The sequence below is a fragment of the Neoarius graeffei genome, chromosome 7 (assembly GCF_027579695.1).
Source record: "Neoarius graeffei isolate fNeoGra1 chromosome 7, fNeoGra1.pri, whole genome shotgun sequence".
NCBI lineage: Eukaryota > Metazoa > Chordata > Actinopteri > Siluriformes > Ariidae > Neoarius > Neoarius graeffei.
The window spans coordinates 88,066,262-88,089,636 of NC_083575.1; the positions used below are offsets into that span (position 1 = coordinate 88,066,262).

Consider the following 23,375-nt stretch of genomic DNA (forward strand, 5'->3'; position numbering starts at 1 on the left):
TGCCTCTTGAGGTATTCCATTGTAGATTTTGAGGTGTGTTTTGGATCATCGTCTTATTGTAGGACCCATCCTCTTTTTAACTTCAACTTTTTTACAGATTGTGTGATGTTTGCTTCCAGAATTTGCTGGTATTTTTTCAAATCCATGCTTCCCTCAACCAATGAAATGTGCCCTGTGCCACTGGCTGCAACACAACCCCAAAGCATGATCGATCCACACCCATGCTTCAGAGTTGGAGAGGTGTTCTTTTCCTGGAATTTGACACCCTTTTTTCTCCAAACATACCTTTGCACATTGTGGCCAAAAAGTTCTATTTTGTTTTCATCAGTCCACAGGACTTGTTTCCAAAATGCATCAGGCTTATTTAGATGTTCATTTGCAAACTTCAGATGCTGAATTTTGTGGCTAGGACACAGGAAAGGTTTTGATCTCCACTGTTTCTGTTAACTGCCATTTCTTAATAACATTTCAATCTGAGGAAACAGCTATCTGAAAACACTTTGCTATGTTCTTGTAGCCTTCTCCTGCTTTGAAAGCATCAGTTATTTTATTATTCAGAATGCGAGGGAGTTGCTTAGAGGAGCCCATGGCTGTTGATTTTAGGGACAAGTTTGAGGAGTCAGAGAATTTATGCAGCCTTGAAATCTGCATCATCTGACCTTTCCTAACAAAGAATTTGAACAAGCCACAGCTCAATAAGCTAATTAAGGTCTGGAACCTTGGTAAAAGTTACCTGAGAACTCAAATGTATTGGGGTGCCCAAACTTTCACATGGTGTTCCTTTTCTTTTTTCACTCTCCAATTGTACAAAACAAAAATAATACACAAATCTTGCAGAAAATGCTGAAATGTGTCATCTTTACCTTTATGCCTTTTGGTGATCAGTTCATCTTCTGCTCACTTAACTATTCTCAGTAACAGACATTTTCAGTAAGGGTGCCCAAACTTTTGCATGCCACTGTAGGTATTCACTCCCTTTCGTATGAAACCCTTAAATAAGAGCTGGTCCAACCAATTCACTTCATAAGTCACATAATTAGTTGATTAAGATCCACCTGTGTGCAATCAAAGTGTCACATGATCTGTCACATGATATTTGTATAAATCAACCTGTTCTGGAAGGACCCTGACTCTGCAACACTAGTAAGCAAGCAACATGAAAACCAAGGAGCACTCCAAACAGGTCAAAGACAAAGTTGTGAAGAAGTATAGAGCAGGGTTGGGTTATAAAAAAATATCCCAAACTTTGAATATCCCAAGGAGCACCATCAAATCCATTATAGCAAAATGGAAAGAATGTGTGTTGGAGTTCTCCCCAGAGAACGAGAGGGTCGCCTCTATGCGACTGCAAGTTGCAGAGAGGAAAACTGTGACTGTTTGTGCTGATGCCCCAAACCGCAGTGCAGACTATTCGGCTTTCTTGGAGTCGCTGGACAGTGTCCTGGAAGGGGTGCCGACTGGGGACTCCATAGTTCTCCTGGGGACTTCATCATTCACGTGGGCAATGATGGAGAAACCTGGAGGGGGTGATTGGGAGGAATGGCCTACCTGATCTAAACACGAGTAGTGTTTTGTTGTTGGACTTCTGTGCTTGTCATGGATTGGCCATAACAAACACCATGTTTAAGTATAAGGTGGTTCATAAGTGACCTGGTACCAGAACACCTTAGGCCAAAGATTGATGATTGACTTTGTAGTCATATCATCAGATCGACAACTGTATGTCTTGGACACTTGGGTAAAGCAAGGTGCAGAGCTGTCAACTGATCACCACCTGGTGGTGAGTTGGACCAGATGGCAGGGGAGGCTGCTGAACAGACCTGGCAAACACAATTGTGTAGTAAGGGTGAACTGGGAATGTCTGGCAGAGTCCTCTGTTCACAAGCTCTTCAATTCCCACCTCCAGAAGAGCTTTTCATGCATCCCGGGGGAAGTTGGGGACATGAAATCTGAATGGACCATGTTCAAAGCCTCCATAGTAGAGGCAACTGGTAGGAGCTATGGCCAAAAGGTCGTCGGTGCTTGTCGTGGCGGTAACCTAAGAACCCGCTGGTGGACACCGGCAGTGAAGAAAGCTGTCAAGCTGAAGAAAGAGGCCTTTCAGGCTTGGTTGGCCTAGGGGTCCCTTGAGGCAGCAGGCAGGTACCGGGAGGCCAGAAGGGCTGCAGCTTCAGCAGTTGCTGAAGCCAAAACCCAGGTGTGTGAGGAGTTCAGGGAGGCCATTGAGAAGTACTTTCGGTTGGCCTCAAGGGAGTTCTGGCAAACCGTTCAGTGACTCAGGAAAGGGAAACAGGGCTTGCCTCAGGCTGTACACAGCCGGGGAGGAGAACTGCTGACCTGAACTGAGGATATTGTCAGGTGGTGAAAAGAGCACTTTGAGGAACTTCTGAACCCATCTTACACATCTTCCGTGGAGGAGGTGGAGTCTGAGGACTCGTTGTGAAACTTCACCCATATCTCTGACAGAGGTCGCTGAGGCAAGAAGCTCCTTGGTAGCAAGGCACCAGGGGTGGATGAGATTTGCCCTGAGATGCTGAAAGCTCTGGACATTGTTGGGCTGTCTTGGCTGACACGCCTCTTCAATGTCATGTGGAGGTCAGGTACAGTGCCTGTGGAGTGGCAGACCAGGGTGGTGGTTCCTCTTTTCCAAAAGGGGGACTAGAGAGTGTGCTCCAATTATAGGGGTATCACACTGCTCAGCCTCTCTGGGAAAGTTTATTTCAGGATGCTGGAAAGGAGACTCCGACCAATTGTCAAACCTCAGATTCAGGAGGAGCAATGCAGATTCCTTTCTGGCTGTGAAATGGTGGACCAGCTCTTTACCCTGGCAGGGTTGTTCGGGGAGGGGGTTCATGGGAGTATGACCAGCGAGTCTACATGTGTTTTGTAGATTTGGAAAAGGCTTACAACCGTGTCCCCCGGGGGCTCTTGTGGGGGCACCGCAGGAGTATGGGTTATCAGGGCCGTTGCTGGTCCTTGCGCAACCAAAGTAAGAGTTGTGTCCGAATTCTCAGCACAAAGTCAAACATATTCCTGGTGGGGGTTAGAGTCTGTCAAGGCTGCCCCTTGTCACCAATCCTGTTTGTGATATTCATGGATGGGATCTCAAGACACTGCTGGGGTGAGGAGGATGTCCAGTTTGGGAACTTCGGAATTGCATCTCTGCTGTTTGCAGATGATGAGGTTCTGTTGGCTTCTTCAGAGCGTGACCTTCAGTAAGCACTGAAGTGGTTTGCAGCCGAGAGTGAAGTGGCTGGGATGAGAGTCAGCACTGCCAAATCTGAGGCCATGCTTCTCTTCCAGAAAATGGTGGAGTGCCCCCTCCAGGTTGGGAGTGAGTTGCTGCCCTAAATGAAGGAGTTCAAGTATCTCAGGGTCTTGTTCACAAATTGTACCAGTCTGTCATGGTGAAGAGGGAGCTGAGCCAGAAGGTAAAGCTTTCAAATTTACCAGTCAATCTATGTTCCAACCCTCACCTATGGTCATGAGCTTTGGGTAGTGACCAAAAGGATGAGATCACAGATAAAGGCAGCTGAAATGAGCTTTCTCTGTAGGGTGGCTGGGCTCACCCTTAGGGTGAGGAGCTCAGCCATCCAGAGGGATCTTGGAGTCTAGCCACTGCTTCTTCATGTTGAGTCAGCTGAGGCGGTTTGGGCATCTGATTAGGATGCCTCCTGGGCATGTCCAACTGGGAGGAGACCTCAGGGTAGACCCAGAACATGCTGGAGAGATTATATATATCTCATCTGGCCTGAGAGCACCTTGGGCTTCCCCAAGGAGGAACTGGAAAACGTTGCTGGAGAGAGGGACATCTGGAATACCCTGCTTAGCCTGCTGCCACCGCAACCCGACTTCGAATAAGTGGAAGAAAATGGATGGAAAGAATATGGTGCCACTACAAACCTGACGAGAAGGCCACCCACCAAATTCACAGATCGGGCAAGGAGGGAATTAATCAGAAATGCAACAAAGGCACCAAAAGATAACACTGAAGGAGCTGCAAAGATCCACAGTGGAGATGGGAGCATCTGTGCATAGGACCACTTTAAACTATACACTCCACAGAGCGGGGCTTTATGGAAGAGTGACCAGAAAAGTGTCATTGCCTTAAAGAAAAAAATAAGAAAACATGTTTGCAGTTTGCCCAACAGTCTTACTTGCCCAACAGAGAAGTTGGCAAAATATAACATTCGAAGACGATGTCAGATAGATAGATAGATAGATAGATAGATAGATAGATAGATAGATAAAGAGCCTTTCACAAACTGTTGAAACACTTTCTATGCACTGAAGTTGTTACTGAAAGTTTTGGGAGGTTTTTTGGGGATTAATAGTCATGTGCCCTGTTTTGTGAACAGATCGGCTTAAATGCTATTTTTCTATATTAATATATTAAGGTCATTATAAATTACATTCGTCTTTGGATTGCAAGTTTGCGCTTAATGTACTAAACTGCTTGGGCCTCATGAACCCATGTGATCAAGTTTGTTTAGAGAATTTGGAATGGAATTCAGAGTTCCGAAGTCACATGACAACAGAATCAGATTATTACATCACAGTCTGTTCCAATATCTGCATCAACAAAACAAAAATCTGTTCAGACTATTGACAACCAGTGACACAGTGACCCAGCAAATCACCAGCGACTCAGCAGCCACTGACAGTTTTTATCAGCGAGTAACAGATATCCAGCAACACGGTGATCAACAGTGATTTAGCAGCATTTAATCTTGTACTTTGTGGTAAGCAGCTTTGTATTCAGTTGTTGATTTGTCTCATCTCATCTCATTATCTGTAGCCGCTTTATCCTGTTCTACAGGGTCGCAGGCAAGCTGGAGCCTATCCCAGCTGACTACGGGCGAAAGGCGGGGTACACCCTGGACAAGTCACCAGGTCATCACAGGGCTGACACATAGACACAGACAACCATTCACACTCACATTCACACCTACGGTCAATTTAGAGTCACCAGTTAACCTAACCTGCATGTCTTTGGACTGTGGGGGAAACCGGAGGAAACCCACGCGGACACGGGGAGAACATGCAAACTCCACACAGAAAGGCCCTCGCTGGCCCCGGGGCTCGAACCCAGGACTTTCTTGCTGTGAGGCGACAGCGCTAACCACTACACCACCGTGCCGCCTTGTTGATTTGTATTTTTTAATATTAAACTTGACCATGACTGTTTATCATTCCCTTTTTCCTCATTTTATGATCAAACTGATAAGCTTAATAAACTTTAGGTCCTTACGTTTTACAATTCCTCCAGTTCCCGTAGAGAAAAGTAAAGTATTTTTAGTGGACTTATACTCAGGTTTGTCTGTTTAAAACAGCAGGCTAAAATGGTGATAGGTGTACTAAATATTCAGTTGCCAGTTCAGTTGGCGTTATTGCTTTTCTTCACCACTTAGAGTTTGACTTATTATTTTTTCTCTTTAGCTAAAATGAACCCAAACTCCATGATGGCCGCACTGTATGTGGGTGATCTGCACCCTGACGTCACGGAGGTGATGCTGCTGGAGATGTTGAGCCCTGCAGGACCCATTCGCTCCATCCGTCTCTGCAGGGACAGGGACACCGGCTCCTCACTCGGCTATGCTTATGTCAACTTTCAGCATCGAGCTGATGGTAATACAGTACAAACCATACAGAAGACAGGAGAATGCAGTTCCCTACACTGTTTCTGCATTTTAAATTGCAGTTTAGCAGGCTTAAGGGTGCATGTGTAATTTATGGATTATTTCACTGCTTTATTACATAAGGTTGGCCTAGTGGTTAGCGTGTCCGCCTCTTGATCAGGAGATTGCAAGTTCTACTCGTGGTCGGGTCATAACAAAGACCATCATAAAAATGTTACTTACTGCCATCTAGCAAGGCACACTGCAATACAGATGCAAGTAGGGAGTCAAACTCTTGCAGTTACCAGAGGACTAGCCCCCCACTGTAACCCTAGCTATTTAATAGGTGAGAGGCCGAGGGCTACGGAAACTGAGATCGGTGCTACCCTATGCTCCATATCGCGTGGGAAGGACTTTAGATTACATAAGGTTGAATCCTTTGCCTCCTATAAAAGGCACAAAAATATTGTTTTATGAGTAATTTATTCACCTAGAATAAATGTTTCAATTAATGCTTTGATCTTCCTCATCATAATTTTTCATGACCTTTCTTACACATCTTTACCAAGGGTGCCAATAATTCGGAATCTGACTGTATATACATCGTATAATCCAAACCTATTATATGGTTTTAACTGAAATTGATGAGCTGTAATTTATTTTCTTTCCCTCAGCTGAGCAAGCGATGAAAATGTTTAATTTTGAGCTCCTGATGGGGCGGCCCATACGGATCATGTGGTCTCAGAGGGATCCATCCATGAGGAAAACCGGCATTGGAAACCTTGTCATCAAAAACCTGGACAAGTCGATTGACAGCGGGTCCCTTTATGACCTTTTCTCCGTCTTTGGAAAGGTCCTGTCGTGCAAGGTTCGGGCTTTGGACTGTTTGGATATGAATAGCGTCTGTGTAGCAGGATTAGCATGTTTTTTAATATGTTTTAAAGTCCTGCATTAGCTCAGATTGACCTCAGTTCTGTCTGTAAACATGAAATGTCTCTCCTGAAGGTGGTAGAAGATGAGAACGGGTCCAAAGGGTATGCCTATGTTCATTTCGAGTCTATGGAGGCAGCGGAGTTGGCAAAGAAGAAACTGAACGGAAAGCTGCTGAACGACCGTAAAGTGTAAGCTGCGTGTAAATTAGTACATTTTTACCAGCCTGGGTTCAAATGTCAGGACTCTTTTTACCTGAAGTAATTTCATTTGAAGTTTATTGAAATCCTTCTATTGTTGGTCCAAACGTTGTGTTTGCTCTTCTGAAGGTATTTCATTCAACATGAAGTTGTCATGTTGCTGGCGTAGGCATAACGTCTGACAGCAGTGTTTAGATAAAGACTCTAAGAGCAGCGTCTCTGTTGTGTTACAGTTTCATTGAGCACTTTAAGGTCCGTGAGCAGCGTGAGGCTGAGGTGGGCTCCTGCTCTCACCCGTTCAACATTTATATCAAAAACCTGGGAGACGACGTGGACGACAATCAGCTGAACACCATCTTCAGCAAGTTTGGTGAGGATCCCTAACAGAGAGTGTGAGGAGTTCAACACATTCACATGAACATAATGTGTTCTGCATTTGATCACGAAATAAATACTATGCATGCAGTCCTTGAAAAAAAAAACTCCCAGTCTTACTTGCCCAATTGGCAAGCAGCACCCAAAACATACTTGCCAGAAAAACAATTCCACTTGCCCAGAGCTTTATTTTATTTTGGAGAGAACAGAATGCAGTTGATTTTTTTTTTTTACTGTATATAGGTGAAGAAGCATAATTATGATAAATCCACAAAACCATAATACCAATATATGCAGATACATTCAGAAAGAAAGATGTTCTAGTATCAGAGGAATGAATAATTTAGGGTATATTAAGCTGTGGAGAGTATTGAATGAGTATAATAATAATGCTGGAGCTTTGTTCCTGTTATCAAAGGAACATAGTCCTGTGCAAAATGTCACCGTTGAACCAGAGTGTAGAAATGAACCTACAGTTCAAGAGAGTTCTACACACACACACACACACACACACACACACACACACACTGAACTTTACAACAGCTGTATGCATGTGAAATGGAAATAAATCGACTAAGGCAGGAAAAACTATTTTGGATAAAATTGTTACTGTCCATTAGACACTTATCAACCTGTGTGACTCACTTGTGCCTTTTGAATTGAAAATAAATGAAGAGGGAACTGAACATTAACCGTTTATTGAAATTATTATTACAAGGGTGATTATAGTTACTGTATAACTACAGCTACAACTGGAAAGTGCTGATTCTGTTAGTGTTTGTAATTATTGTTCCATCTACTATTTGATAAAATTAAAATAAAATCTTACAATATTGTTTGAAAGTCTAGAGCAAGATATTTTGCTGTTTTACAAATAACACTTCAGATATTGTTTTAACAATAATAAGCATCACTGTATAAATGATGGAGTGCAAATAGCTCTGTAACTACATGTCCTTGGGGTTGAGGAGACATGGAGGGCTGGAATATCATCTAGCCCACTGTTCAGGTCAGAGTCCTTTGAGAATAAATGCTTTCGTAACATTCTGTTCCCAAAAGCTGATGTCAGGAAAAGTCTTTACACAAAAGGTTTTCTTGCTTTTGTAGTTTTTTTTTTAAACTGTTTTTCCGTGTTGGGCCTTTTTGGAAAAAGAAGGTATATTCCAACATGTAGCTAATGCTAATGCTAGGCCACAAATCTGCACTGTCACTCCAGTCATTTCGAGGAATTTTGTATGGATCAGAACCACTAATAAACTCTGATTTCCACATATATCTATCCTTTGCTTCTTTCTGACTAAGATTGTTCAAGTAATCCAGTAGAAGAACTTTTTTAGCTGTAGTTTTCTTCAGGCAACAGCAACAGATGCCGGACATCTCCGCTTGGCTTCAGTATGTGAACTGCCAATTGTTGGGTTTCAGTCACGTGACTTTTCTTAGCGGTTTTACTGGAAGTGCAATAGCTGGTGGTCTAAACAACTACCTTAGTGCAAACAACTAGCGATAACTTAGAGTATGCTCATAATCCAGAAGCCACTGCTTGCTTTAGATATATTCAAAAGATTGCTATGTGCAATGGAATCGACCCCTACAGTCTGGGAAAGAAGGATTTGTCATACGATCTCGAAAACTACCCTTCAGTCGAGTTCTCCGACATCTCGAACTATCTGGTGTTGCAGACGTCCTTCTACACCGCAAAACAGATGAAAGCGTGGAAGAGTGTGGAGGCTTACAACTTTTTTGTATGTGGCTAGGTAAAGGACCTCGGTATCAAGTCGCTGCCGAATGAATCCTATATTATGTTTGCCCGTGTAAGTATGTTTTTTTTCCATTTAAAGCTTTTCGTTCACATCTTTACCGTACAATGACGTGCTGCAAGTGTAAACAAACAGTTCACTTGATTCTCACTTGTGTTGGCTCTTATCTCTCAGGTAAATCATTCACAAAGATCATCAGAAACCCCTTTTAAGACCTGGATCTTAGTTAAACAAGCCGGAGAAGTGATCACGGCGCATTGTAACTGTACGGCTGGGGAAGAATTTTGTTGCGACCTTCATGCATATGGACTTTGTGAGGAGTAAACAAAGGCCAAGTTTACATTAGACCGTATCTGTCTCGTTTTCTTCGCGGATGCACTGTCCGTTTACATTAAAACGCCTGGAAACGCCGGGAAACGGGAATCCGCCAGGGTCCACGTATTCAATCCAAATCGTGTCTGGTCCGGTGCTGTGTAAACATTGAGAATACGTGGATACGCTGTGCTGAGCTCTAGCTGGCATCGTCATTGGACAACGTCACTGTGACATCCACCTTCCTGATTCGCTGGCGTTGGTCATGTGACGCAACTGCTGAAAAACGGCACGGACTTCCGCCTTGTATCACCTTTCATTAAAGAGTATAAAAGTATGAAAATACTGCAAATACTGATGCAAATACTGCCCATTGTGTAGTTATGATTGTCTTTAGGCTTGCCATCCTTCCACTTGCAAGTGGTAAGTGACGCGCATGCCCGACATGCACTGAGATCACACACACAGCGGCTCAGTCCCAAATCACTGCTCATGCGCTATACTCATGCGCTCTGTGAGCTGCGCAGGGCCGGAGTGCGCACCCTCCAGAGGGCACTCGCTGTTCAGGGCGGAGTGATTTGGAGCGCAGGATGCCTGCGGAGCCGAGCGTATCCGTGTATTGGTGTTGCTATGTGCACGCGAATCGTGTATTGGCGTTGCTGTGTGCACACTAATTGTTTTAAAAACGTTAATCTGATGATCCGCTGATACGGTCTAATGTAAACCCCACCAAAGAAACAGCTGGGGACTTTAGCGCTTTGTGACTAAAAAAAGTACCATAAAATAATGACACATAGCAAGAAAAGTACTTGGAAAACACTAAGGATATAGCTGAGAAGGAAATACAAACCTTTCACCAAGTGATCACTGCAAACTCGAGCATGCTTTGACTCTGTTCCCTTCGATTTTGGTGATTTCTCAGTGTATTTATGTGAAATCCTGTGTTTGTTCACCCTTTATTAGTTCATGGGGAACCCTGAAGAAACTTAATCACTTTCATGGTTTGATCGATTCGAACAACCGAAAACACAAGCGGAAGGCATTTTTCATGCGAGCAATGCACCTCTGCACAAATGCTTTGTCCACTGAGCTTTGGTAGACCACCAGCTAAAGTTTTGAAGAACTAATGATGTGGGTGTGATGACGTGAAACCCGGCAATTGGTATAATTATGTGAACCCCTCAGAGCTGAGCTTTTCCAGTACACTTGAACACATGCATACTTCAACAAATTTTAATCAAAAACAAGGAAATTTGAATAATTTCCTCAAAATATTTTTTTGTACTTTTATATATTGTCGTGTTGATGAATAAAACTTAACACATTTCCCGTGAAACGAGATGAGCTACTTTAGACTGGTTCCCTGTTCTCTTAGCGCAGAGTGAACATACAGTCAATGTCTCTGACACTTGGTAGGATTAAATTTTATATGGAAACCAGTCCAGGAAAACAAGATTTTCGATAGACACAGGTGAACTTTGTTTTGATGAAGAGTCAGATGTCACAATGCGTGATTCATCATCTCATCTCATTATCTCTAGCCGCTTTATCCTTCTACAGGGTCGCAGGCGAGCTGGAGCCTATCCCAGCTGACTATGGGCGAAAGGCGGGGTACACCCTGGACAAGTCGCCAGGTCATCACAGGGCTGACACATAGACACAGACAACCATTCACACTCACATTCACACCTACGGTCAATTTAGAGTCACCAGTTAACCTAACCTGCATGTCTTTGGACTGTGGGGGAAACCGGAGCACCCGGAGGAAACCCACGCGGACACGGGGAGAACATGCAAACTCCACACAGAAAGGCCCTCGCCGGCCACGGGGCTCGAACCCGGACCTTTTTGCTGTGAGGCGACAGCGCTAACCACTACACCACCAGAATAATAATAATTGAAATTTGCTACTGCCAGACTGACAGTTCAGGCCTGCATCACAAAGCGGTTGCCTGTGTTGCTTAGGTTGCCAGCACTAACTTTTGTCATCCGAGCAGACAATTACCATTAAAGTTTTACTCATCCTTGCACATACTTCAGTCATCTCGGATGATCAGACATGCGGTTTTTCGAGCATAGGAAAATATTCTAGTATTCAAACTAAGCCTTAAAATTGTCAAATGTGTGTGTGTGTTGCAGGTCCTGTGGTGAATGCCCGTGTTGTGACAGATGAGAGTGGGAAATCCAAAGGTTTCGGCTTTGTCAGTTTCCAGAGGCACAAGGACGCACAGCGGGTGAGTGTACACTGCAGCCAAGTGCACTTATATATAACCTTGTGGAAAGTTTCCTTACAGCAGGAAAACCTCTGGGTAATGGTGTATGTGTGTGTATACAGTACATATAGCAATGTGTGTGCAGGCTCTGGCAGAGATGAATGGACAGATGCTGAACGGTAGGCAGGTGTTTGTGGGTCGAGCGCAGACGAAAGCAGACAGACAGGCTGAACTCAAACAGAAGTTTGAGCGGGTAAGCGCACACACACGATGAACATGCTGCTTAACACTGTACAGAACACCTGCCAACCTGTGCTGCTTCCCTGCTACATTGAAAACACCATTCCTGAGGTACACATGAAAACATGATCCCAAGCTACCACAAGAGGTGACTGCTCGCTGGTTAACATCACTACCTGCCACCTTTGATTCTGATTAAAGAGAAACAAGATGGAATAAAATGGTGTTAATGGTTGTGTGTGTTAGTTACAGGTGAGGAATCTGGCTGCCATGCACAGAATCAACCAGATACTCAAGCACAACCCATATCTGTACTGGACTGGTGCACAGACCATCAAGCAGCAATGTGAGTGACAGCTGTAACACTCTCCTTCTCTCACACACTGTATTCCGTCGGGTGTATATCGGGCGTATGGCCCCGACTCATAACTCTATGGTGTTATACCATTTCGAATGGTCAGACACGGTTTATGATGCAGCCACAGATGGGGATTTTGCGTAGCAGGTGAACTCTCTCACCAGCAAACTAGCAGTTTTTGCTGAATAGTTTTCACCGCAAATGCACTTGTACAGCAGGATACAGTTCAGCATGGAACTATGTCTTGATTTGGTGCTCTTTTTTTCTGTAAACAGATGTCCAGAATGCTCCAGTGGCAGACTCAGTGCCAGCTGGAGACAACTATCCAGCTGTAGACAGTGCTCCAGCTGTTGAGGATGCTCCAGCTGAAGAAAGTGCCCCAGCTGTTGAGGATGCTCCAGCTGAAGAAAGTGCTCCAGCTGTTGAGGGAGTTCCAGCTGGAAACAAGGTTCAATAACTAACAATATTCTGCATGCTTAATATTACAATACATATCAATGAGCACATGGTACTCATCTCATTATGTGATGATTTGGATTATCATCATCATGTTCCCAGGATGTACCCACATACCCACCAGCTGGGAAACGGTTGACTCTGTACATGTTGAAGTCGTCTCCAGTAGACAAACAGGTCCGGATGGCATGTGAGTTTCACACTCACACAAAAACACACACATCCATCTGGCTCATTTACACTCCTGCTCTACAGCTCAGAGTTTTATTCCACTTTTTTGACTTCCCTTTTATGGTTGGGGAAGTGTTTACTTGTGGAGACATAGCGATTAGCAACAATTTAACAAAAGGTCAGCAGTGATCAACAGATATCCAGAGACACAGTAATTGACAGCGATATAATCTTGTACAGTACTTTGTGGTGTCGCCTTGTGTCAAGTTATTGATTTGTATTCTTTTAAGTTTTAATCTTACACACATTAATACCATGACTGTTTATCATCATTCCTCCCCCCGGTTTTATGATCATACTGATAAGTTTAATAACATTTAGGTCCTTACAGTACATTTTATGATCCCTCCAGTTCCCGTAGAGAAAAGTATTTTTAGTGGACTTATACTCAGGTTTGTCTGTTTAAAACAGCAGGCTAAAGGGTTGATAGGCGTACTTAACATTCAGTTAGCAGTTCAGTTGGTGTTATTGCTTTTCTCCACCACTGAGAGTTTGATTTATGATTTTTTTTTCCCCTTTAGCGAAAATGAACCCAGACTCCATGATGGCCACACTGTATGTGGGTGATCTGCACCCTGACATCACTGAGGTGATGCTGCTGGAGATGTTGAGCCCTGCAGGACCAATTCGCTCCATCCGTCTCTGCAGGGACAGGGACACCGGCTCCTCACTCGGCTATGCTTATGTCAACTTTCACCATCAAGCTGATGGTAATACAGTACAAACCATACAGAAGAACACAGTTCCCTACACTGTTTCTACATTTTAACTGGCTTAAGGCTACAAGTGTAATTTATGGATTATTTTACTGCTTTATTACATGGATAAGGCCAAATTATGTGCGTCCTATAAAAGACACAAACAATGTTAAATATGAGTGATTTATTATCCTCAAATAAATGCTTCAATTAATGCTTTGATTTCTCTCATCACAATTCTTTCATGACCTTTCTTACACATCTTTACCAAGGGTGCCAATAATTCTGACTCTGACAGTGTATGCATAGTATAATACACATCTATAATATAGTTTTAACTAAAATTAATGAGCTATAATTTATTTTCTTTCTCTCAGCTGAGCGAGCGATGGAAATGTTCAATTTTGAGCTCCTGATGGGGCGGCCCATACGGATCATGTGGTCTCAGAGGGATCCATCCATGAGGAAAACCGGCATTGGAAACCTTGTCATCAAAAATCTAGACAAGTCCATTGACAGCGGGTCCCTTTTTGACCTTTTCTCCGTCTTTGGGAAGGTCCTGTCATGCAAGGTTCGGGCTTTGAACAGCATCTGTGTAGCAGAATAAGCATGTTTTCAATACGTTTTAAAGTCCTGTCTTAGTTCAGATTGACCTCAATTCTGTGTGTTGACATGGTGTCTCTCCTGAAGGTTGTAGAAGATGAGAACGGGTCAAAAGGGTACGCTTATGTCCACTTTGAGTCTATGGAGGCAGCGGAGTTAGCAAAGAAGCTGCTGAACGGAAAGCTGCTGAACGACTGTAAAGTGTAAGCTGCGTGTAAACTAGTAAATTTTTACCAGCCTGGGTTCAAATGTCAGTACTCTTTTTACATTTGCTCTTTTGTGCTTTAAGCAATTCCATTTGAAGTTTATTGTAATCTGTCAGCAGGTGCAGGCACTTATAGATGTAGTTGTAGGGGAGAGTGGTTCCATCACAAACTAGGAGCCAAATCCAGATCGTAAGACGAGAAGCAGAGTCAGGTTCAGGCAAAGGGTCGGTCAATTCGCAAACAGAGTGTCAGAGGAATATAACTAGCTCAGAGTCTGAATGTAAACAAAAGCAGGGTCAACGTATCTAAAGTCAGCATGAGAAACAAACGGCTTGGTATGATCAGGTACAGGGATGCAGAATGATACTTCACACTGAGGGTTCATGGTTGTGGTCCTTAAATAGTATGCACTGATTGTGATCAAGAACAGGTGCAGTGGTTATCAGAACTCGGGAGAGGGAGGGCACTGACACTTGGGAAGTGTAGTCCATGGTGGCCATGTTTGAAGGCTGCCACAAACTCATTACTCGTGCTATTAGTGACCGACCCCCCCCGGCACTTACTGTGGGAGCACTTTCCTTTCTGGGATGTCCACATTTTTTGGGTGCTGGCTTTTCAGGATGTTCGGCGTGGAACTCTTGAGTCAGGAATGGATCTAAAATGTCTTTAGTGGGTACCCAACTGTGCTCTTCTGGACTGTACCCATCCCAGTCCACCAGATATTCTGCCCTGCCTGTGATGGGAATTGAGGATTTTTTGTACCTGGGACACTGGCTGTCCTTCCAATTCAAGAGGTAACAGTTCTGTGGATGGTGTATTCATAGTGAAAGGTCCAGGAATAGCAGGCTTCAGCCATGATACATGCAATGTGGGTGATAGGCAACATTGTTTTTGGAGTTCCAGTCTGTATGAGACCTCATTGATCTGGTGTAGGACTCTGAATGGGCCAGGGTACCTGGCACTGAGCTTTTTACATGCAATGGGATTCTGTAGGTCCTTAGTGGACACCCAGACTCTGTCTCTGGGTGCATGTACGGGTGTTTCCCCTCTGTGCTTGTCGGCGTAGAGCTTGTATCTATGGAACACTTGCTCAAGTCGGTGGTGAACGTTCTCCAAAACCATGAGCCCACTGCCAAAATGTGTGTGGGTGAGTTGTTCCATGAGAACAATGGGAGTTGGTATCCCAGGATACATTGGAAAGGAGCGAGTTGCATGGCTGAGTGCTTAAGTGAGTTCTGTGCATATTTCGCCCATGGAAGAAACTGTGACCAGTCCTTGGTGTTTTCCATGCAGGACACTCTCAGGAAGCACCCAATCTCCTGATTGGCATGTTCCACTTGGCCATTGGACTGCAGATGATGCCCAGAACTTAGAGTCACCGATGCTCCTAGTTTGTCCACCAACATGGCCCATAATCTGGATGAGAATTGGGGTCCCTGATCATTCACTATGTCTTCAGGGATCCCGTAATACCTGAAGACATGGTTAAAGAGGAGTTCAATGGTTTCAAAGGCTGTGGGTAGGTTGGGCAAGGGAATGAGTTTCAGAGTGTTGGAAAAATGATCAGTGACTACCAGTGATTACTGTATTGTTCTGTGATTTGGGTAGATTGGTGATGAAGTCAATTGTCAGATGTGACCATGGTCTCTGAGGTGTGAGCAGTGGCATGAACTTACCCGTGGGCAGAGCCTGGGGCACCTTGGCTTGGGCACAGGTGGAACAGGAAGAGACAAACTGGTTGATGTCTGGCCTCATGTTCTCCCACCAATACTTTGTCCTAATGAGTTGGTACATGCATTGACTATTGGGGTGTCCAGTGACAGGAGATGAGTGCACCCAGGTGATGAGGTGACTCCTATATTGTGGTGGGATGAACGCGAGACTGGGTGGATAAGCTTCAAGGGGATTGCGGGGTTGGACTTGTGCCAATTTCTTGTCGATGTCCCAAGAGAGTGTGTTCACAAAGCACTTAGGCTAGATGGCAGGATAGGTGTGGACTCTTGATTTAAAGTAGTGGAGGCATGAATTCTGGACAATGCATCAGCTTTTGTATTTATGGAGCCAGGTCGGTATGAGATAATGAATTGGAACTGTGTAAAGAACAGAGCACAACATGCCTGACATGGGTTTAACCATTTAATGGTCTTGAGGAATTTGAGAATCTTATGGTCTGTGAGAATGATGAATGGGTATGCAGCACCCTCGAGCCAATGCCTCCACTCCTCCAGGGCCAGTTTAATTGCTAGAAGTTCTCTATTCTCTCTGTCATAATTCTGCTCAGCTGGTGTAAGTTTCTTTGAGAAGAATGCTATGGAGTGTAGTTTTGGCTTCTCCCCAAAACACTGGGACAGGACACCTTCGACTCTAGTCTCAAAACACATCTATTTTGATGGTGAAGGGCTTAGTGGGTTCTGGGTGCTTTAGGATGGGTGCTGTGGTGAAGGTGGTCTTGAGCTGAAGAAAAGCATCATCTGTCCCTTGGTTCCATTGCAGATGCTTGGGCTCCTTTTTGAGTAGAGTAGTGAGAGGAGCTGCAATAGTATTGAATCCTCCAATAAATTGTCAGTAAAAGTTGTCAAACCTAAGGAAACTGAGTCCCTTGATGGAAGAGGGGATTGGCCAGGTGGTGACTGCGGTAACCTTGTTTGAGTCCATACTAATCCTTCTGGCACTGATTATGTACCTCACGAATGAGATTTGGGAGGCATGAAACTCACGCTTCTCAGCTTTTCACGTATAACTGGTTCTCCAGGAGCCTGGTGAGTACTGACTTGATGTGTTTGTGGTGACTAGGTTCATCTGGGGAGTAGATCAGGATGTCATTGATATAAGCAGTGATACAACATCCCAGCATGTTCCAGAGCATGTTGTTAATCAGGCACTGGAACACACTGGGTGCATAAGAGAGCCCATATGGGATGACAAGGTATTCAAAGTACCCAGATGTGGTACTGAATGTCATCATCCACTCATCCCCTTCTCAAACATGCACCAGGTTGTAGGCACTCCTGAGGTCTAGCTTGGTGAAAATACAAGTGGATTGTAGTTGTTCCAAGGCAGAGGATACTAGTGGTAGCAGATAAGGGTACTTCACAGTGATCTGCTTCAGTCCTTGATAATCTATACAAGGTCTGAAGCCTCCTCCTTTCTTTTCTATGAAAAAAGAAGCCTGTGGATGCTGGGGATGTGGAAGAACGGATATAGCCTTGTCCAAGAAACACTACGTACTCCTCCATAGCAGATTGCTCAGTGATCGAAAGTAGATAGATGTAGCAGCATGGGGGGGGGGTAGTGCCCAGAAGAAGCTCAATGATTCAGTCATCAGGTCTGTGAGGAGGTAGTCCACTGGCTTTTCCTTTACTGAATACCTCCTTGAGTTTATGGTAGCAGGCAGGAACATGCTTGATGTCCCCAGGTGAGGGGCTCTCCACAGAGGTGGAAGCCAGGATGAGTTGGGGCAGTTGCAGGCAGTACTGATGGCAGGATGGAGACCATCACAGAATTTCCCTATGTTGCCAGGAGATGAGAGGATCATGAAGTTATAACCAGGGAAACCACAGAACAATTACATGATTGGAAGTATGGGTGATGTACAGAGGAATGTGTTGCTTGTGCAGGACCCCAACCTGAATTTCCAGCAGTGCAGTGCACATGGTGACCAGCCCCTCCCCTATGGGTCTGCCATCAATTGCTTTGAGACTTAATGGTCACTGGAGCTCTTCTGTTGGTAGCTCGAGCCTTTGAATGACCTCAAGGTCAATGAAGTTGTCCTCTGCCCCAGAGTCTAGTAATGCAGAAAGAACACAGGAAAAGAGACATTTAACAAGAAGTTGAGCTTAAGAAATTGCTGATTAGAAGGGGTTTTGTGACTCACCGGGGTGGTAGAGCTATTTTCCTTCCTGAGGTGGTCACGATTCCTGGTGTTTGATGGTCGGATGGGACAGTGGACAAGCAGATGACCAAGCTCACCACAGTAGAAGCACAGTCCTTCACAATGTCTCCTCTCTCTCTCCAAATGGGGCATGCAAGTGTTTGAGATCTCCATGGGCATGGGAGGCTGTGTAGACAGGGTATGGACATGAACATGCTGTAATGAGGGCTGATTATGGAGGAGATTGTCCAATTTAATAGCCAGATTGAGAAGAGAGTCTAACGTGTGCTGTTCATCATAGCATGCCAGTTCAGTGAGGATGAGGGGGTCCACACCTTGATGGAAAGCAGCCTTCAGAGAAGGGTTGTTCCATCCACTACCAGTGAACATAACTCATGTGTATTTGACTACTCTCCCCTCTCCTTGCCATATAGTCAACAACTTTTCTCCTACCTCAGCCCCCTCAGACTGATGGCCAAAAACTCTTGAAAAGTTCAATGAAGTGTTCATAGAACATTGTGAGTTTGCCTCCGTGCTCCCATACCATGGAGACTCACTGTAAGGCCCTGCCAGTAAGCAGATTCAGAAACTGGTTGATTTTCTGCTGATCAGAAGTCCTCGTTTGTGCCGTAAAATACAATGAACACTGTAGAAGGAAACCTTTGCATTCAGGTACATCCCGAGAGAACTTATCTGGTTGAGGAAGAGTTGTAGAGGAGTTCCCAGCAGGCACTGGACATATCAGGAGGGCCTGCGAAACAGTAGCCATGAGCTGAGAGATGCAGCTGTTCAAATTGCTCAACATTTGCTGGTGTTCTAACAGCCAACCTTGTGCTGTAAGAGCAGTTTGCTTCACCTCTTCTGCTACCTCCATAGTGGCGAAGTATCCTGTCAGCGGGTGCAGGCACTTATGCAGGGGAGAGTGGTGCGTCGCAAACTAGCAGCCAAATCGTAAGATGAGAAGCAGAGTCAGGGTCAGGCAAAGACCCTGACCCTGTGTCAGGGGAATATAACTAGCTCAGAGTCCAAATGTAAACACAAGCAGGGTCAATGTAACTAAAGTTAGCATGAGAAACACCTTAGTATGATAAAGAAGAGGGACACAGAATAATACTTTGCACTGAGGGATTGTGGTCCTGAAGTAGTATGCACTGATTGTGATGTGGAACAGGTATGGTGGTAATCAGAACTCATGAGAGGGAGGGTGCTGTGGCACTTGGGAATTGTAGTCCATGGCAGCCATGTTTGAAGGCTGCCAAGAACTCCGATTACTCACGCTATTACTGACATTTTTGTACTGTTGATACAAAGGTTGTTTGTTCGTTCTTCTGAAGGCATTTCATTCAACATAAAGTTGTCATTTTGCTCATGTAGGCATAACGTTTCCTAACAGTGTTTAGATAAAGACTAAGAGCAGCGTCTCTTGTATTACAGCATCATTGAGCACTTTAAGGTCCGTGAGATGTGTAAGGCTGAGGTGGGCTCCCCAAGCTCACCTATTCTCCAATATTTGCATAAAAAACCTGGGTGATTATGTGGACGACAAGCAGCTGAATGCCATCTTCAGCAAGTTTGGTGAGGACCCATAACAGAGAGTTATAAGTTCTACACATTCACATGAACATAATGTGTTCTGCACTTGATCAGGAAATAAACACAAACATATTCTGGAGTTCAAACTAAGCCTTAAAATTGTCTGTGTGTGTTTTTTTTCCAGGTCCTGTGGTGAATGCCTGAGTCAGGACAAATGAGAGCAGGAAATCCAAAGGTTTTGGCTTTCAGATTCCAGAGGTATGAGGACGCACACAGAGTGAGTGTATACTGCAGCCAAGTGCACTCATGTATAACCTTGTGGAACGTTTCCTTACAGCAGGAAAACCTCTGGGTAATGTTGTGTGTGTGTATATACAGTGTATATATAGTGATGTGTATGTAGGCTCTGACAGAAATGAATGGAAAGATGTTGGGTGGCAAGCGGGTGTTTGTGGGTCAAGCACAGACGAAAGCGGAGAGACAGGCTGAACTCAAACAGAAGTTTGAGTGGGTAAACACACACACAGCAAGCATACAGCTTCACACTGCACAGAACATCTGCCAATCTGTGCCGCCTGAAACTTGTAAACGGTAAATTTATAAACTCGAGAGTGTTAAAATCTGAAGTATTAACTGAGAAGAATAGTAATACAGTCATTGATGTTGGTTTCTGAGAATGAAAGAGGGACATTTAAAATGTCCCTGAGGAATATTTTCCTGAAGACCAACAACAAATTAACATCACAGAATGAAAACTTCATTCTGTTCAGGAGATTAAGTTGTAAATGTCTGAGTTTGATAAAGAACAACGGTCTAGCTGTTCCAGGGGTTTTAACATTAACTGCTCTGCTTCAGACAGACACAATCTCACCGACATTGTTTGACTCATTTGTTGCCCGTGATTCAAATAATATCTTGACAAATCTGAGAATAACTTTTCCAACAGACCATGAGCACCTTGTGAGGATGCAGGCACTTACAGATTACTGCGCAGAGGAATACAGATTGCAGAAAGTCAACAAAGCCAAATCAAGGGACTAGAATCAGTTTCTGTTAACTAGCAAGTATCAGGCGATCGGCAAACAACGCAACTAGACTGGTACCAAAATTCAAAAAAGTGCTTATTTAAGGAGTTAAAGGCATTTTTGAGACAAAGTCGGCAAACAGTCTTATTTTGTCAATTTGGGTGTGCCGAATTCAAATCTGCAATATGCCGAGCTCTATCTGACCTCTGTTGACCTCTAGAGGTCATTGAACTTTGGGCCTGTAAACGTCTCAGCTGAACCCAGTTTCTCAGCTTTCTAAGGAATGAAATGGACTAAAATGATTAATGAAGTTAGCAAATGGCCTTGTTTGTTAAATGTTTGGGTGCTGAATTCATTTTTCATTTGTAAAATGACATATAACCTCTGATAACCTCAAGGTCATTGCATTTAACGGCATTTTTAAACTGACTTTACTCCCCCAAAAAGAATATGAACAGACAAAAAACAAATAGAAAGGAACAAATACAACATTAAATGCCAGTCCATGTACATGTAACTTACTTTTCACAATGAGAATGCTTAGGCGATCACCTTACATAACATTGCATTACATTTAGCGGTTATTGTTTATACAAAGCTACTGAAAAAAGGACAGATTCAGCAGCATACAAAATGTGGGGGCGTACAGGGTATACAGGTTAATCAGGGTTAGTATATATGAGAGTTTTTTTCTTTGTTGTTTGTTTTTTGTTTTGTTTTAAACGGGGTAAAGCCTTTACAAAAAACAAACAACAAAGAAAAAAAACTCTCATATATACTAACCCTGATTAACCTGTATACCCTGTATGCCCCCACATTTTGTATGCTGCTGAATCTGTCCTTTTTTCAGTAGCTTTGTATAAACAATAACCGCTAAAATGTAATGCAATGTTATATAAGGTGATCGCCTAAGCATTCTCATTGTGAAAAGTAAGTCACATGTACATGGACTGGCATTTAATGTTGTATTTGTTCCTTTCTATTTGTTTTTTGTCTGTTCATATTCTTTTTGGGGGAGTAAAGTCAGTTTAAAAATGCCGTTAAATGCATAGGCCTATAGGCCAAGTTTAATGACCTTGAGGTTATCAGAGGTCATATGTCGTTTTACAAATGAAAAATGAATTCAGCACCCAAACATTTAACAAACAAGGCCATTTGCTCGTCTCGTCTCGTCTCGCCACTTGCTAACTTCATTAATCATTTTAGTACATTTCATTCCTTAGAAAGCCGAGAAACTGGGTTCAGCTGAGACGTTTACAGGCCCAAAGTTCAATGACCTCTAGAGGTCAACAGAGGTCAGATAGAGCTCAGCATATTGCAGATTTGAATTCGGCACGCCCAAATTGACAAAATAAGACTGTTTGCCGACTTTGTCTCAAAAATGCCTTTGGGTGTCACAATTCTGGATTTTGGTACCAGTCTAAACATGGGAAAGACAAAGAGCAAGAAATAAGAAGAAAGCAGCAAGGGCCAGAAATGTAATAGGCAGTCAGAAAGATACAAGGCTTGGTATGAACTGGTAACAGAACTATACTTCACAAAGGTGTGTTTGAGAAGGGAGCTTATATGGAGGGATAGGTGATTGAGGAAATGGAAGTCAGCTGTGATTCAGTAGGCAGGCGACAGAGGGCGCTGTGTGCTCTGGGAATTGTAGTTTGGAGGGTCCATGTTTGTAGTTTGCTGATTTTCAGTGGGTTTACTGACACACCTGAGTTCTCAGAAATCTGAAATATAAAACATTGGATCACAATTTACCTTAAATTTTAGCATGACTGAGTTCACTGGATAAATTAAATGAGCAATTTTAAATGAAATAGCTCATTACTGTTTAGCTGGTGGAGGTTTTTATTTTTTGGTAAACTGATATCATGGAAGTCTAACTCAAAAGTAGCCAAAATATATACTTACACAAAAGAAGTTGTCTTAAATGCTTTTATTGTACAGAACCAATACAAGTGTGAGTGAATTATAACAAGAGTAAACAATATTCATTTTGTGAAGATAAACTCAAAATCAGGACACAGGACTTTTGCTTTTTCAGCTGCCATGTTATATCATTCTTTGCCCGACTACGGTATGTTAAAAACCTCTGAGACTGCTAAGAAATTTAGAATTAACTATTGGAAACACTTTTCTGGTATTTAGATACAAACTTTATTCATGATTCATATGTTTGTCTCACTATATTGTATATTACTTTTTATATGTTATATATTTTAGAAAGGCGGCACGGTGGTGTAGTGGCTAGCGCTGTCGCCTCACAGCAAGAAGGTCCTGGGTTCGAGCCCCATGGCCGGCGAGGGCCTTTCTGTGCGGAGTTTGCATGTTCTCCCCGTGTCCGCGTGGGTTTCCTCCGGGTGCTCCGGTTTCCCCCACAGTCCAAAGACATGCAGGTTAGGTTAACTGGTGACTCTAAAATTGACCATAGGTGTGAATGTGAGTGTGAATGGTTGTCTGTGTCTATGTGTCAGCCCTGTGATGACCTGGCGACTTGTCCAGGGTGTACCCCGCCTTTCGCCCGTAGTCAGCTGGGATAGGCTCCAGCTTGCCTGCGACCCTGTAGAAGGATAAAGCGGCTAGAGATAATGTGATGTGATGTGAATAATGTAGATATAGATTATTAGCATAAGTTTGTATACATCTCCAATGGAAATCAGCATGAGCTGAGTGGAACTTGTTTTTAATAAAGCTCGCTCTCTATCTAGCTAGCTATCCATCCAGGAGTTACTATATGACCTTTTCAGGGTTG

The 23,375-nt window shown here is 43.6% G+C and overlaps 1 protein-coding gene across 1 annotated transcript in view; it reads left to right on the forward strand.

Moving 5' to 3' along the window:
- Window positions 1-5,444: 5,444 nt before the first annotated feature.
- LOC132888938 (polyadenylate-binding protein 1-like) overlaps window positions 5,445-23,375 on the forward strand; it is a 38,129-nt gene continuing 20,198 nt past the window's right edge. The window contains exons 1-9 of the mRNA XM_060925028.1: window positions 5,445-5,628; window positions 6,293-6,486; window positions 6,624-6,739; window positions 6,982-7,118; window positions 11,332-11,426; window positions 11,551-11,664; window positions 13,837-13,959; window positions 14,079-14,150; window positions 20,005-20,112. Coding sequence (XP_060781011.1) covers window positions 5,445-5,628; window positions 6,293-6,486; window positions 6,624-6,739; window positions 6,982-7,118; window positions 11,332-11,426; window positions 11,551-11,664; window positions 13,837-13,959; window positions 14,079-14,150; window positions 20,005-20,112 — 1,143 coding nt within the window. The remainder of the gene's footprint in view (window positions 5,629-6,292; window positions 6,487-6,623; window positions 6,740-6,981; window positions 7,119-11,331; window positions 11,427-11,550; window positions 11,665-13,836; window positions 13,960-14,078; window positions 14,151-20,004; window positions 20,113-23,375) is intronic.